Source organism: Nyctibius grandis, chromosome 7, assembly GCF_013368605.1.
Source record: "Nyctibius grandis isolate bNycGra1 chromosome 7, bNycGra1.pri, whole genome shotgun sequence".
NCBI lineage: Eukaryota > Metazoa > Chordata > Aves > Nyctibiiformes > Nyctibiidae > Nyctibius > Nyctibius grandis.
Window position 1 is genome coordinate 35,717,963 of NC_090664.1, and position 16,509 is coordinate 35,734,471.

The following is a 16,509-nucleotide window of genomic DNA, read 5'->3' on the forward strand; positions in this document are numbered from 1 at the left end:
GAACTTGGTGTCAGCTCTGTTTTCATTTCATACTCTGCACCTGCATTTTTATCCAGAATCTTTGTCATTGTCATCCTGTTTGTGAGTACTGGGAAGCGCCTCTCCAACCTCCCGTTATTTGCATTGCAAGGGCAAATAAGAAAATATTGCCTCTTGCAAGCCCAAGCATTCAGCGCAATCTCCCAACCCCCAAAATGACTCAGTGGCTCCAAGCCACCTCCCTGCTGTGTAAACAGGGGGTACGAGCAAGGGCAGGCAGGACGCTCACACCCAGCGGCTCTCACTTCTACTTGGAGCCAACGCTGGCACAAAACACTGCTGCCTCTCACTCCGAGGGGGAACTGGGGAGCACAAACCGTGGGTGGCGGGGGGGGGGGGGGCCCAGCGCCAGGGCCCACCGCGGGCACCGAGCCGGGCGGGTGCCCGGGAGGAGCCAGCGGGGCCGCGCGCTGCTCCCCTGCCGCTCGCCCCGGGCTCCAAAGTCCCCGCCGCCCTCGCAGCCGGCCCGCTCCCCCGCCTCCACCGCCCGCTCCCGTCCCCGGGGCCGGGCCGCGGCGGGAAGTCCCGCCCCGAGCGGGGCGGGAGCGGCGGGGGGCCAGCCGTGGGGCCCTGCAGTGGCCGGCGGGGTTGAGGTGGTGCCGGCGGAGGGTCCTGCCTGCGGGGTGAGCGAGCGAGCGGGCAGGCGCGGCGGGTCCGGGGCGCGTCTCCTCAGCCCGCCGGGCCGCTTCGCGTCCTCCCGCGGCCCAGACCCGTCCCGGGCTCGCCCTTCATTCCCTCGGCCCATCAAGCGCCTGGGCCGGGAAACTTCGCCGAGAGTTCACAGGGGCGAGAGCTGCTGCCGCCCCTTCCGCTGCCGGCCCGGGAGGGCCTGAGGCCGGGAGGGCGGGAAGCGGCGGCCGCGGGTAACGGCTGCGCGTCGCCGTCCTGCGGGGCTGGGGCCGCGCCGGGAGGCGGCGGCCTGAGGCGGGCGGGCCAGCGCGTCGTGGCGTGGGTGCCGGGGCTTAGGGGGCCGCCGCTCCGCGCGGATAAGGGCGCTGAGGCGGGGCCCGGCCTGCCCGGGTGCGGCCCCGGCGGAGGGGCCGCGGGCGTTAGAGGGGGACCGGCGGCCCGACGGCCGCGGTGGGGCAGGCGGAGCTCCTGCAAGGGCATCCGCAGCGCGTCTGGAGCTTGCGGTGGTGAACAGCTCCTCCTTCCTGGAAAAGCGTTCCGCAGGATCAGGTGATAGTTACCGCCAGCTCAGGCGGGCTTCACTCTGTGAGTGCAGCTACGCTGCTATTATTAGTGCTGGTATTTAATATTTGTACAGTCATAACAAGTTAAATATTGGAACTACATCCTCTCTAGTACTTCTCTCCCAGCAGTCCCTGAGGGTGGTTCCATGAAGGAACAAATGCCTCGATCCAAAACTGGGACCTTCAAAGCCTGCCTTCAGCTGCCTCTCCATCTGGAAGCACCTGCAGCCCTCTGCAAGATGCTTCCAGAGTTGCTTAAGCTTGACAAGGCTCAACAGCAAAGCTCCAGACTTGCCTGTGAGCCTTGTTGGGATCCAGACACAATGCATTTTCTTGGTGGCCTGAGGTGTGCTGCCCTTTACAGAACGCAGTTGCAGCAAACATTCTGCTTTCTCCTCCTCTTGCACCAGTTTGGTGAGCTGCAGAGAGGAGTGCTGGTTCTGAGTGAGGGAGGTTATGGTTCCCTCTGCCAAGTGGGGTCCAGTGCTGTAGCCAAGCCACTGTCCAACAGTGGCCTTGGGCGTTTGGCAGCCCCTCTGCAGCAGGTCATGCGTTGTGGTGACGTGGTCCCAAGTTGCAGCATACCAGTCCTGTTGGTGAGGAACTCAGACGACTATTTTTTGGCCTAGCAAGTACATGAATATATATGATCCCTAAGAAAGTTGTAGATATAATTTTAGGCATGTCTGTTGTCAAGGATGGTATCTTCTGTATGCTAAAGGCTTGTGATAACTCTTGAATGAAACAGATATTTAGCTGGAGGTCACTTGCTTTTGGAAAATTGTGTTTTGCTTATCTGGAATTCCCTTGTGCTTTTTACTGGATACATTATTCGAGTTCCTTTCTCGTAGTATGTTCTGTAGTTTTTAAAAGTTGTTGCCTTCTTTCTGCTGGGAGCTGTGTTTCAGTGATGGGTGAAGCAATGCTTGTAATAGGTAGTTTTGTATCATTTTGTCAGGTGCTTTGGGATTGTACTATGAAAGACTGTATAAGTGTCATTTATTATTATGAATGCCTCTCTCATGTTTTGGAATTTAACAGACATATTATTTGCCATCATGTCACCACCATCACATTCATTTTTGTAGTTATAATCAAAGGTGGCAACAATGGCATTCACGTGCTTAATTACATTTCATATAGGTGACCGGTGCTAACTTATTAAATTAATGCGTGGTGGAGCAGGAAGAAGTGTTACTGCTTCCCTCTGTGGTTAGGGAGCCACCAGCTTACTCCTCACATATAAAAATCAGTATATAGTGAAGCATATGGCACCAACAATTTCTGTGTTTATTAAAGGACTGTTTCGCTGAACATTCTGTGGATTTTATTTCTTATTTCACTTGATGCAGATCTAAAATATTTTTTCCATCTTTCAAAACTTGAAAGATACTCTTTAAGTTACACCCATCAGCTTTAAGCTTTCACTTGGCTCACATTAACTTTTCTTGTGTGGGCTAGTTTCTCGTTAGAGCAGAAATGGACCTTGAGAGGAGCATACAGCTTCCATTTCCTGACACAGCCATAGCAGAACAGTCACTGTTGAAACTGTGAAGGCATTTCTTGGGGTATTTTTTTTCCAGTGGGTCTTCAGATTGATGGCAAGTTTTGGGATACAGTTGTTAGCAGTACTGGGAAATTGAATTTAGTTCCGTGCGTCTAAACCCCTCACTCACTATTAAAGAAACTGGTTTTCTGGAAGTCCCTGCTTATCCCAGTTGCTGCAATCTGTGATCTTGAATGAGGCACTAAATCCCATCTGCATGCTGGTACCCCATGTGTGTGGCTTCACAGGGCTCAGTGAATTGTTGACTTGTATGTTCTGCCACAAAGCTGACCTTGGGGTTCATTCACCTGAATTTTCTAGCTAGTAATGTCCAGTCTTGACCAGGAGGTAGTAATGAACATCCCACTTCCATTGCATAGATATGTGTGGTGAGAAGGGTGATGTCTGTTCTTTGGTGTCTTTGACCTCCATCCCTTTTCTCTTTAGCTCTGCACGTAAAGATCCATAGACTGATTTGGTGTGGCTCTTGGTGATGGTGCTGCACAAGTGAGTGATAGTGCTCCATCCAACGTGCTTACTGAAATGTTTAAGCTCATGTGAAAATATTTAAGCATATGTGACCTTAAATAGAGAGGAAACGAATTAAAGTCAATGAGAATAACAGTGGAGTTATGTGTATGCTTCAGTTTAATATTTGAAATTTAGAGGGAATGAAGACTGGACACACATTTCTGAAAAGCACAAACTTTTTTCCTATACCATGTTGTCCTAGCAAGAAAGAGAGTGTGTGCTTGTAGCCCAGCACCCATGAGAAGCGAATATGATTCTGTTTAGGCTTAAGAATACAAATACGTGTATCAGCATGCAGGACTCAGCCCATATTTGCATATAGTGTAATGTGACTTCAGTCCTGATTTTTGGCCTGAAAACAATATGTGTGCATGTAAAATATAATTAATGTAATGTTGAACCCTAGGGGAGAATTTTTATCTGACCTTTTATCAGGAGTAATTTTGGAAGCTGCCCAAAATATAAAATCCCCTGAAGTTTTTCTAAAGGAGATGTTGATGAAAAAACACTTATGGGGATGTTGGTCTCAAATCTCTCTGAGGAAGAGAAACTTCAATGTGACTTTGCTCAAAGAAGGGTAGGTTTTGAGACTGTTTTCTGCACAGAAATAAGATAAAAGTCTGACTCTACTGTGCTTGCAACAACTGAACTTTAACCAAATTGAAAAAAAGTGTGCAAAGTATTACATACTAAGTGGCTTAAACTCTGCCTCTGGGGCAAATCACTGTATGCATGCATACGCGGTCATGTGCAGATCACATGTGCTTGCTTTGATCCCAAACATATGGCCATACTGTGAAATTGATCTGAGAGGCTGCACTTTGTTCTGGTGTGGCTGTTTGACTGTGAGGAAGAAACCTGTTTTATGTATGTCTGACTCAAAGCCTAGCTAGAGCAAGCATGTCACCCTCAAATCATGAGAAGCTGGAAGGTCTGTCTGCTGAAAGGTCTGTCTGCTGCTACCTGAGCAATGGAGGGAGTACACAGTGAAAATTTTCACTTACCCTTTCAGGTGAAGATTTAAAAGCTTTGCTTCTCACTTGCCCAGTTCCTTTCCACAAGTGTGCTTTTTGGAGGTTCAGAGGGCAGTGAATCAATATATTGGCCTTTCACGTATGTGTAATAGTGTTTAAATTTCTCTTACAATTTAAGCGACTTTGCTTTTAGGTTGTAGAACATTGCCAGTGCCACTCAAGCAACACAACTGCTGTGATGTGTGTACATGCATATTTTGCTGGGACTTCTGCTTATCGTTGTAGGATTATGTAAGGCTTGGCTAGAGGTCTTCTAATTTTTTTCATAGCATGTATTGTAACTTAATGTAAAGTCTTACTTCCAATATCCCTTCTCACTTCTGTAGTGTAAAAGCTTTTTGATTGCTCAAAGCATATATAGAAAATCTAGCAAAAAACCAATATTTGGTGTTTCTTTTAGCTTGGCTTCTTAAGGAAATTTATGTTTCTGAATGGTTTTGGGACCAGAGCTAGGTCGTTGAAGGCCACTGCATTATCCCACTATTCTGTCTCCAGAACAGTCTGTTTGAGGAAAAAAAGGTGGCAAGGTAGGGATAGGTGATGCTTTTTAAATATTTCCCCCAAGAGTTCTCTAGGTTTTGAATCTGTTGGTGAATTTCTACCCAGTCGAGAGAATACAGATACCTGAAATGATGAGGTTCTTACTTGCTCCATGAAAATATAGGCACCCAAAGATGGGAAACCGCAGGTGCCCCATTAAAGAGCTGCAACATATGCTCGTATGGGGTTAGACAGGAGTTCTTGTAGGAGAGAGGTGCTGTAAGTGTTCCCCTCCTCTCTGAGAAGAGCTTTAGTCAAGGCATGAAAAATCTGTCGTGTGACATCGAACCTTAGGACACAAAGGCTTGCCTCAGTGTTGATGCACATGGAAGTACAAGTGTGCTGTCCGTATGCAGTTTGACTGAGAACTAAGGAGGAAGGCCAGCACTACACATCCAGTGTCGTTGTCCCCTTAGTACACTTCTGCACTAGGCAAGGGGCCATACTGTGAAAAGCTGTCATGATACTTGTGGGGTTTTTTTAAATTAACAGAGTATGAAGGTAGTGAAAAAAGAAAACACTGCCTCTGGATAGATAAGATTATTTTCCTTGGCTTATTTTTCTGAGTTAGCTTGAAGTTCAGCAAATCATGATAATTTCATAGCTCCAGTTTGTGAGAAGAAAAAGACCAGTGTCACTTCTGACCAATGTCAGTTCTGAAGACAGAGAAGAATAAATGTGACTTTAATGAGAATAATCTGCGTCACCTTCAGAGAATCACATCTGCCATTTCTTCAGAAGAGACGGGAGTTTGCCCAGAAACCTGCATTTTTTTTGTAGTACTTTTCCTCCATTTCCAAATTCTGTTTCTTGGGCAAAATAAACCAAAAGCAACATGAGATGTGCTGTTATCTTGTGTAACACAGAGACAGGTAGTGGTGCTGTGCGAGTGCCCATGTAGGAGTATGGCATCGCAGGCTGTTGGACACCTTTGCAGACATTGATGCAGGGGGAATTGCTGGGCTAAATGACAGGTAAGCGTCTGTCTGTCCTTCTGGAGCAGATGCAAGTTCGCTTCTACTGCTGCTCTCACCCAGCCAGTTGTGGTCAACTGCTCCACAGGCTCTTGTAGCTGCACTTCCCTGATGCTGTGCATAAGCAAAAAAGCCATGCTTTTTAAACAGTATGTGAGAGAGAGCTGGGTTTCAGGTGTGTTTGTCCTGTAATTAGTGCTCGTGAATATATTTTTGAAGAAGGTAAAGTAGATCTGTCAGAGAAGTTAGAAAACTGGCTTGTCTGGTGGGGAAGAGGAAGAACTGTGCTGGCAGTATTGAGTTCCTTCCATCCTGTAAACCTCTACAGAGTTGGCAGAAGCATGGAGGAAGTGAGAAAGAAGTTCATTTTTTAAATTCTTCCTGACATAGTCTACACGTGTTCTCTTACCCTCTGCCTCTCCTCTTCCTTTGTCTTGATAGCTTTTTCCCTTGTCGCAAAATGTTTACGTGGGGGAATGGTGAGATAACACAGCATAGACTAGTTAATGGTAGTTTACTACAGATGTGTCATATATTTCTAATTTGGGGCCTTTCCATGCTCTGTAGAGGCTGCCTACAGTAGAATCAAATGCTCAAAGTGTTTCCCCCATCTGTAAATATATAGCGAATCTGCGCTATGTCACATTTCCTGGGACTGTGTGGTTATAAGGGAAAGACCCGCTTACAGTGCCCTTGATGCAGCCAGGGCAGCCCTTGTTTCTAATGGCAGCTGTGTTTAACTTTTTCTAATATAACAAATAGCTATTGAGCCATTCTTTTTGCTTTTTTTTGTAAATTTTGTGTCACAGCAATCTGGATTTAATGTCGATGTAATCTCACATTGTAATGTAATGGCAATAAAATGATTCCCATACAAGTCTAGAGAGAATCTGTGCTAATACCATTAAAATGTGCTTAACGAATCAAAACAAATGCGGCGCTAGCATGTGGAAACTGTGTTTATGCGATTATAATGTTTCAGCAATATGAGATTACTGTAGGAAGCAACTAATCCAAACCTAGAGAGACTTCCCATTACAAGACCATTAAAATGACACGATAACTGAAGCGCAAGTTTCAGATGGGAAAAGGGGAAACACAAATCTTGTCATCAGTATTCAGACAGAACATCTATTGAACTCAGTGACTGAGTTTTTACCAGAGTCAGGAATGCAGTACCATGACCTTTTTAGCAGCAAGTCTCTTTTCTCTTAACAATACCTCTAGGAAAAATATTTACTTCACCCATATTTAATAGTTGGCTAATAGTGAGCGTTGTATTTTATGCACCATACCACAATGGTGGTTGTAAAGATTTGTCCAGAGTTTATTACAGAAATGTTAAGATATTGTTTCAAGGCTGTTGTGAAATAATACAAGTTTTGGTTGTATCTTAAAGCAATTCTCATTTTCTTTTTATCGGAATATGTAATTTTCAGGAAATACCATTTATTTCTCTGTTTATACAGCACCTAGAGCAGAGAAGCCTTGTTCTATGCAGGAGCACCTTGGAAATACCACAGCATAAATTAGTGATTTCCAAAACCAAAATACCTGTTATTGCCAGATAAGAGCCTACCTCTTTATCTTTTGTCATAGAAATCGACACCTTTCCCCCTCCCCTCAGACTGGGTTAAGATTCAGTAAATATAATTCACACGTCTTATGGAGGACCATTTAAAATATACTTGTCTTGTCCAGGATTGTTTCTTGGCATCCTCCATAGTCCATGGAAGGAGGCTGATATCACAGAAAGTGACTTGTCCTGTTCTGTTACAAACATTCAAAATAGACTGGATGAGTTGCATATGGATGTGTCTTTCCATCTCCACTATGAAAATGGTCTTCTGTAGAAGACATACATCATTTTAGATGGCTAAATGAGGTGCTGTGAATTCAGTCCTTGGTGTATGAAAGAAGAAACTCTCAGAAGAAAGGTCTGTGTAAAACATGGCATGCAAGTCATTAGTAAAGCATACGAACATTGATCTCTGTAGTAACGTATACATGCTTGAATTAAGCATCAGTCCTTATTCCATTTAAAAGCTGTTTGCACATAAAATCTGTTTTAAAGACTAATTAAATTCTGGTTCCATCAAGTGAATGTTATTAGGAATAATGTATCATTATAGCATAATCAGGGCATGCTGTCTGTGTGAATGACAGTAGGGAAGATATCAGGACAGTGCTTTTAAAAATAATTCCAGCCACAGGTTGTTGGCCGTCTTTATTTTTCATATTTTTTTTTATTGAAAGCGGTGGCTTTCTAAAACTGTTAGTAGACAGGCAAAGACATTAATATTAATCATATTTTTCATGCAGATAAAATTAGACCTACCCTAAATGCTGTTTGTGTCAGTTTCCATTTTTGTGATGCTTCTTATATTTATAAAAGTCCTTGGCTTCAATCAAAAGGTTCAATAGTAGGCATTGGTTCTGTAAACTCTGTATATGTGCTATAATCTGAAATCTAGAGTCTAAAAATCAACAGATTGGTGTCTGCTACAAGAGGAACCTGGCACTGGAACTGGTAATTTTAAATGTTTCCTGCTGTTACAAATCAGAAGACGGCAGCCTCGGGCTATAAGATCTCACACACACAACCATAGGTCTTCGCAGTGGTCAGGCCAGATTAATTGAGGGTAATCGGACTTGTGCTGGAAAAGAATTAATGGGAACAAATGTTGAAAGTCAGCTTTTTATCAAAGTAGTAATCTGAAAGTGAGCGAAAACTCACATTCAGTTAGAGTGGCCTTTTTGAGTAACTGCACTATTAAATAACTAAAAAACTGAAGTGGAAACTTGTTAAGGAAACAGACTGTAATCGCTTTGGGTCAAGTTTTACCAAAAGAACTTCAATACTTATATATTTACTTATATAACAAAATATTCATATAGGTTTGTTTTCCTGACTTAATAAATGGATTTGAAAATTGTCAGTGAACATGAGGAAAGAAAAGCATGTCTCCAATGCAGAGAGTGGTTATCACTCTTTATGCTGTCAGGGTTTTTAATGCCAAAAAAAAAAAACCCCAGAAAAAAAAAAAAAGCAAAGGTAATGCAATTATTGTAGAATTATCTTAGTCTCTTTGCTGTGCATATCAGAATGACTCAGATCATTGAACTTTCTCCAAAATAGTGGGTTGCTCTATAGAGCACCAGCTTTGTTCAAGGATAGAATTAATGACTGGGTTGGACAACTTAATTGAATTGCAGCTAGCAGCAGTTTTTGACTAAGACAGGTATTTTGCTTTTAATTATTTGCTCAAGAATAATATTTTCTGAAATCATGCACTTCTTAATTTATTTGGCAAAAAATAAATCATTATATTAATCAGCCAGCAGTCTGTTCTGTGAGAGTAATTATTATTCTGCCTTCTCAAACAAGTCAACACACTAGTCTAGATATGAAACCTGTAAAAGAACAGTTCTTCATAAGTCTTGTTTTACACAAGGCAAGCAAACATAGTCAGTCAGTCCTCTCTCTTTCTTATGGATGTCCAAGTTTTTGTATTAAAATAACAGCCAGCACTACAGACTTCACGAGGCAGGTGGTATCTGCCTTTGCAGGGACTGGGTCACTTTCGCCCTTGACAATGACTGCCTCTCATGAGATGAAAGTATCCCCAAAGAGACCTCGACGTTCTTGTGCCCTTTGATATGTAGAGTTCAGTGCCCTTCAGATTTCAGTTTTTCTGTCATCCTGGTAGACTAACTTTAGCAGTTAAAAGTGTCCTCTGAGGGCTTCACCAGTAACAAACCCGTGTTTATGATATTATTCACTAAAAGGGAGACTGAAATGGGAAAGACCTCTCTCTCTAATCAATAATGCATGCTCTAGTTAGCCCTGTCCTCTGGACATGATTAAACATGTATTTTGTTTCATAACTGATGATTTTGGTTGACTAGGGATTATAACTATATATCCTCAAGCCTTTGCAACTAGCATCAGGAAGATCTAACATGAACTGGGTAGTCAGCTATGTTTAATGTTAATATGGCACATGAACAAAAGAAAAGTCTACTCCCACCCCCAAAAGAAAAAGTACCCCAAAATCCCAATGGGGAGAGCTGCAGCTAATTCTAACCTGTAGCGAGTCAGGCCAAACTTGCACAGGGCAGATGCCTTTCACATGAACCAACTGCAGACAGTAGCCTCAATGTATATCTTTGTCACCACTCATTTGAAGTTTTGAGAAATAACATTGTTTCGTTCATGTTAAAAATGAAGAAAAAAGTCTCTTAGAGGCTGAGCCATATAAATTAAGTGTTAGGTTAAGGTCTGTTCTTAAAATATTTGGACAAGTGAAGCTGATAGGAAAAGCACTTTGGCTTCTGGCCAGCTTTTTGGGGCCCACACTGTATCTTTAGCGACTGTTGTTGGCTTTGGAGGAGTTGTTCTGGGCTGTTCCAGACCTCCACAGCGCAGCTGGCAGGAGAACCTGAGCCTCTGTTGAAGTCTAAGGAGCAGATGATCACCCCCATCCCGGTGTTCCTCATACAGAGGGGCAGAAAAGGTGCCCAAAGATGGAGAGCTTCCTCGGCATGCGAGGGGGATAGTGAGTCTTGGAGGACACAGATAAATAAAATGAACATACCAGTAAGGAATATTCAGCCTTGATGCCAAGTATGTTCATCTGGTGGCTCAAGCTGACAAAATTTGACAGCTGCTGAAGAGCAGAGAACCCTAAATGAGCATACAGTGGTTGTTATTAAATAGGAAACATTTATCTTAATGTGATACTGACTATAGCACAATAAATGATGATGATTTCCTGTACTGGAATGTGGTATTTTTACATTTCTAGAGTACTGGTACAGGCGCAGTTGAGTAAAATAAATGCTTTGTTTTTCACACTGACCACTTGTCACGGTTTAAAGCTGGGCTGGTGATTAAACCTGCAGCAGACGCTCTCTGTTAACCCTCCCCCCCCACCCGAAGGGAAAGGGAAAGGGAAAAGGGAGAGAGACTTACGGGTTGGAAAGTTAAAACAGTTTTAATAAACCTATAATAATGAAAAAGAGTATAATAATAATATTGGAATAATCAAATATATACAAATATATATACAAAACCAAGATCGAGCTCCCCCGATGTCGGCAACGTCCCCACCAGCACTGCAGGGCAGGCTCCGGGAAGGCCCAGGCTGGGCCTAGCGACGGTCGAGAGCTGGATTCAGGGATGCACGAATCGGGATCGGGGGCAGCAGGAAAACAGTCGGAGTCCTCCTTGGACACCGGCCATAGCAGAAAGAGCAAGAGCGAGCAAGAGCGAGACCCTCGTGATCCCCCCGCTTTATACCGAGAATGACGTGTATGGGATGGAATACCCTCGTTGGTCAATTTTGGGTCACCTGCCCTGTCTGCTCCCCCCTGCAGCTGCGACCCCCCTTCGGCTTTTCACTTGTAAGCAGTGAGGAATTCAGCGGTGACCTTGGTTTCTCTAAGAAAAAAGTACAGCAAGAGCCTTACTGCACAACATCCCTACCGGTGCCTCAGCGATAACTACAAACTTCGAGCGTTATCAGTCCTGGAAGCAGACACTGTCTGCAAAACATGTAGTTAGTTTCAGAAAGTGCAGTTACTTAGAGGAGACTTAGCTGAAAGTAAAAATCACTGAAAGGAAAATCGGCCTGGTTTAGGCCAAACCAAGACACCACTCTACTGGAAAGAGCATTTGAAAACTTTCCAGCGAACACACACAGCGTGTAGGTACGTGCGTGTGAGAGAGGAGGGAATTCAGAAATTTTGTAAGAAATGTTTGCTCCATCTGAAATGTTTTTGTTTCCTTTCTTCTTCCTTCCTAGACTCTTTTAATCTGATTTTTTTTTCCTTCTGCTGAAGAAAAATGCCTTCCTTAGGAGGGAAAGCTCAGACTGTCTTGGGCCCTGTGGATCCGGACTGCCTTGGCTATACATTGACTCATGAACATTTGACTATGAACTACAGCAGCTGTTTTTCTCCACCTTCTCTAGGCCAAGAGCCTTTGTCTGATGGGCCCATTGAGATGAAGAACTTGTTTTGGATTAAGCAAAATCCCTATAGCCATAAAGAAAACCTTCTTTTGTATCAGGAAACAGATGCTGTGAAGGAGGAGCTGTTGCATTTTAAAGCAGCAGGTGGTGGGACGATCGTGGAAAACACAACCACAGGAATTGGTCGGGATATGAATACTTTGAAGAAACTTGCTGAAGAAACTGGAGTCCATATTATTGCTGGGGCTGGGTTTTACGTGGATTCCACTCACTCTTCTCAAACACAGGCCATGACAGTGGAGCAGGTAAGTCTTAACTATTGCTTCAGAGTTTCTCCCCTATGGATTATCCCTGGGTGAGTCAAAGTTGGAGGGAAGTTACAGCAAAATAGATGAAATCTAGAAGTTCTCAATGTGAAAAACTTGGGAACAGAGTTACTGCTTGTGTTTTATAGGTGGACCAATGCTACTTGTGTGTGCTGGGATTATCTGTTGGCGTTTCCAATTTTTAAGCTGCATTTTCTCTCAGGGATTTGTTACAATGCAACAGTAAAAAGAAAATAAGAGTACTTTATGTGTGGGCATCTGGTACACCACCAATTATCCTGTTCTTTTTATAATTTTTAAGGAAGGAGTATATTCCTTCTGCCTCTTTTGTTTCTTTTTCTGGCTAATTGGTTCCCAATGAGATCACCCAGAATTCTTGTAAAAAAAGCATAAATAATTGCAATATTTACAGGACAGTTGTAAATCATTGCTCTGCTCAGGCTGGCTGTTATATCTCTCTTCTCTACCATTTGTCCAGACTTTTCAGAGTAGAGTCTACATCAAATTGTTTGTACGGTGCCTAAAACAATGTGTTAATAATGACCGACATCCCCTGATATTCCTGTAATAATAAATATTCATTCATCTTTTATTAAGAAAATGTGATGATAGGGAAAAGAGGGAAGGGAACTCTCCAAGGCAGGAGGCTGTGAATGCAGATGAACAGAGCTGAGAAAATTTTTAAAAAATCTGTCACAGCTTACAAATGAATCAAATTAATTTTAAAAATCAATGGTCAAAACTTGAGCAGATGTAAAGTGATGCAGCGCTGCCAACCACATGGGACCTGAGCTGGCCCAAGCTGTACAGAACAGTGCTAGTTTTCCTAAATATCTTGCATTGCTTGAAATTTGATACACATAGATTTCTTGGGGCAAAGTTTTCCCTTCTGTGTTTGGTGGACTGCTGGAGACCCACAGATGTCCTATACTCAGCAGATAATACCTGATCCAGTCCAGAAGACAGTTGGTTACTTAGAAAGGGTTGTGCAGTGACTGAGCCATGATAACCAGTGGTTCCTCATTTGCCAGTGAATTTGATATGATGATATGTTTTCTGATTAGGCAAAGGCAATTTAAATATTTTGTTGCCAGCCCTAGCTAAGCTATTTAGTGACACAAAGATGTTGCTCCAGGAGAGATGTTCTTCGGAGAGAAGTGAATTCTGTATCGTAGGATAAAGTGTTGGGCGTAAGTCTGCTGTAAATTGTAACAGCTTGGACTGACTTTTGTATGTAGATTGAGTATTTACCAATATGTTGTATGAGGCTATTGAGGAGACAACATATGGAGTAAGGATAAGTTACAGATCTATTTGAAAATTGATGTGGGGTTTTTTGGTTTCCTGGATTTGCTTGCAAACCTTCTGTCACGGTTTAAAGGTGGGCCAGCTATTAACCAGGTGGCAGATGCTCTCTGTTAACCCTCTCCCCCCCCCCAAGGGAAAGGGAAAGGGAAAAGGGAGAGAGACTTATGGGTTGGAAAGTTAAAACAGTTTTAATAAACTAGAATAATGAAAAAGAATATAATAACAATAATAATAGAAATAACCAAATATATACAAATATGTACAAAACCAAGATCAAGAGCTTGGAAATCCTCCTCAGGCAGAATTGCTCCCCCCAGTACAGGCAGAGGGGAAAAGGCAGTAGCTCCCCCCAGCACGGGCAGAGGGCAAAATGCAAAAGCTCCACTGCCATCACACCTGCAGGCTTTTAACTGGAGATTTGGCAAAGCTGGTACCAATCAGTGGGAGACAGGAGGGCCCCTCCCTCCTGGGCCCCACCTCCAGGAGGCAGTGGGTTAGTGATAAACAGGAAAGTGAGAATGACATGTATGGGATGGAATACCTTGCTGGTCAATCCTGGGTCACCTGCCCCGTCCACTACTCCCTGCAGGTACAACCCCCTTCGGCTCTTTACTCGTAAGCAGTGACCTTGGGTTCTCTAAGACTATTTGGCCTGGTTTGAGCCAAACCAGGACATTCCACCCCTTATTCCATACCATTCATGTCATACTCAGATCACCACTACCTTTTCATTTTCAAATATATATATACATATCACTAGTCTATGATTCATCTTTATGCAAAAAGTCCATCAAGTTCATTTGGTTCAGGATTGTGGGTTTGCATCTGGTTAGCAGTCTCTCAGCAGTCTTTCTGGCTAGCAGTCTCTCTTTTGTCATGGTTCGTGCCCACGGGTTGCAGGTTAAAGATGTCAGACTCGAGGAGGTTACTGGACGCCACTTGATGAAGCTAGCTCCGGTCGCATCACCACTGTCTTAACCTAAAAGACACTTATGCAGCAACAACATACAGTTCAGACTTAAGTAGTCTCACCCATAATCAGATCACCTTCAGGGACACATCGGACTTCACCATCTTGCAACATCACCCACCAAGTACATCCAGGTCCCTGAGCAAAAGCAATCCCACGAATGGGTTTACCTTTGCCCGTTGCAGGAACAATCCAGACAGTTTTTCCCAACAGATTCCTTTCATGCACCACAGGGACTTTATCTCCTTCTACTGTATGTAGAAGGTCTGACTGAGCAGGGCCAGCTCGATTGATAGATCCCCTGGTGTTAACTAACCAGGTAGCTTGTGCCAGATGTTTATCCCAGTTTTTAAAGGTTCCACCCCCCATTGCTTTCAGGGTAGTTTTTAACAGCCCATTATACCGTTCAATTTTCCCAGAGGCTGGTGCATGATAGGGGATGTGATATACCCATTCGATGCCATGCTCTTTGGCCCAGTTGTCTATGAGACTGTTTTTGAAATGAGTCCCATTGTCCGACTCAATTCTCTCTGGCGTGCCGTGTCGCCACAAGATTTGCTTTTCGAGGCCCAGAATAGTGTTCCGGGCAGTGGCATGGGGCACAGAGTATGTTTCCAACCATCCGGTGGTCGCCTCCACCATGGTAAGCACATAGCGTTTACCCTGGCGGGTTTGAGGGAGTGTGATATAGTCAATTTGCCAGGCCTCCCCATATTTATATTTCAACCACCGTCCCCCATACCACAAAGGTTTTAACCGTTTGGCTTGCTTAATTGCGGCGCATGTTTCACAATCATGGATAACCTGTGCAATAGAGTCCATGGTTAAGTCCACCCCTCGGTCACGAGCCCATCTGTATGTTGCATCTCTCCCTTGATGACCTGAAGTGTCATGAGCCCACCGAGCTAAAAATAGTTCACCTTTGTGTTCCCAGTCCAAATCTATTTGGAACACTTTAGCAGCTTGATCCGCTTGTTGGTTGTTTCGATGTTCCTCAGTTGCCCGACTTTTAGGTACGTGAGCATCTACATGACGTGCCTTCACGACTAGTTTCTCTAGCCGAGCAGCAATATCTTGCCACAATTTAGCAGCCCAAATAGGTTTCCCTTTGCGCTGCCAGTTGCTTTGCTTCCACTGCTTTAACCACCCCCACAAGGCATTTGCCACCATCCATGAGTCAGTATAAAGATACAGCCTTGGCCACTTTTCTCGTTTAGCAATGTCTAAAGCCAGCTGGATGGCTTTTACTTCTGCAAATTGACTTGATTCACCTTGTCCTTCTGTGGCTTCTGTGACTCGTCGTATAGGACTCCATACAGCAGCTTTCCACTTCCGATGCTTTCCTACAAGACGGCAGGATCCATCGGTGAACAGCGCATACTGCTTCTCATCCTCTGGTAGTTCATTATATGGTGGGGCTTCTTCAGCACGTGTCACCTCCTTTTCTGGTGGCATTCCGAAGTCTTTGCCTTCTGGCCAGTCCATGATTACTTCTAAGATTCCTGGGCGATTAGGGTTTCCTATTCGAGCCCTCTGCGTAATTAATGCAATCCATTTACTCCACGTCGCATCAGTTGCATGATGGGTAGTGGGAACCTTACCCTTGAACATCCAGCCTAGTACTGGTAGTCGAGGTGCTAGGAGAAGTTGTGCTTCAGTACCAATTACCTCTGAAGCAGCTCTAACTCCTTCATATGCTGCCAGTATCTCTTTTTCAGTTGGAGTGTAATTGGCCTCGGAGCCCTTGTATCCTCGACTCCAAAATCCTAGGGGTCGACCTCGAGTCTCCCCTGGCACTTTCTGCCAGAGGCTCCAGGTAGGACCATTGTCCCCAGCTGCGGTGTAGAGCACATTTTTAACATCTTGTCCCGTACGGACTGGTCCAAGGGCTACTGCATGCACAATCTCTTGTTTAATCTGTTCAAAAGCCTGTCGTTGTTCAGGGCCCCACTGAAAATCATTCTTCTTTCTGGTCACTTGATAAAGAGGGCGTACAATCTGGCTGTAATCTGGAATATGCATTCTCCAGAAACCCACAACACCTAAGAAGGCTTGTGTTTCCTTTTTGTTAGT

General features: G+C 44.1%; 1 protein-coding gene across 5 annotated transcripts in view; it reads left to right on the forward strand.

Moving 5' to 3' along the window:
* Positions 1-536: 536 nt before the first annotated feature.
* PTER (phosphotriesterase related) overlaps positions 537-16,509 on the forward strand; it is a 28,583-nt gene continuing 12,610 nt past the window's right edge. Inside the window, exons 1-3 of one of the 5 annotated variants that reach the window (XM_068404942.1) lie at positions 554-662; positions 11,237-11,569; positions 11,665-12,137. In XM_068404942.1, coding sequence (XP_068261043.1) covers positions 11,706-12,137 — 432 coding nt within the window. In that variant the 5' untranslated portion in view covers positions 554-662; positions 11,237-11,569; positions 11,665-11,705. Of the gene's footprint in view, positions 663-11,236; positions 11,570-11,664; positions 12,138-16,509 lie in introns of all 5 variants that reach the window. The other 4 variants (XM_068404947.1, XM_068404943.1, XM_068404945.1 and 1 more) reach the window with 4 other exon arrangements.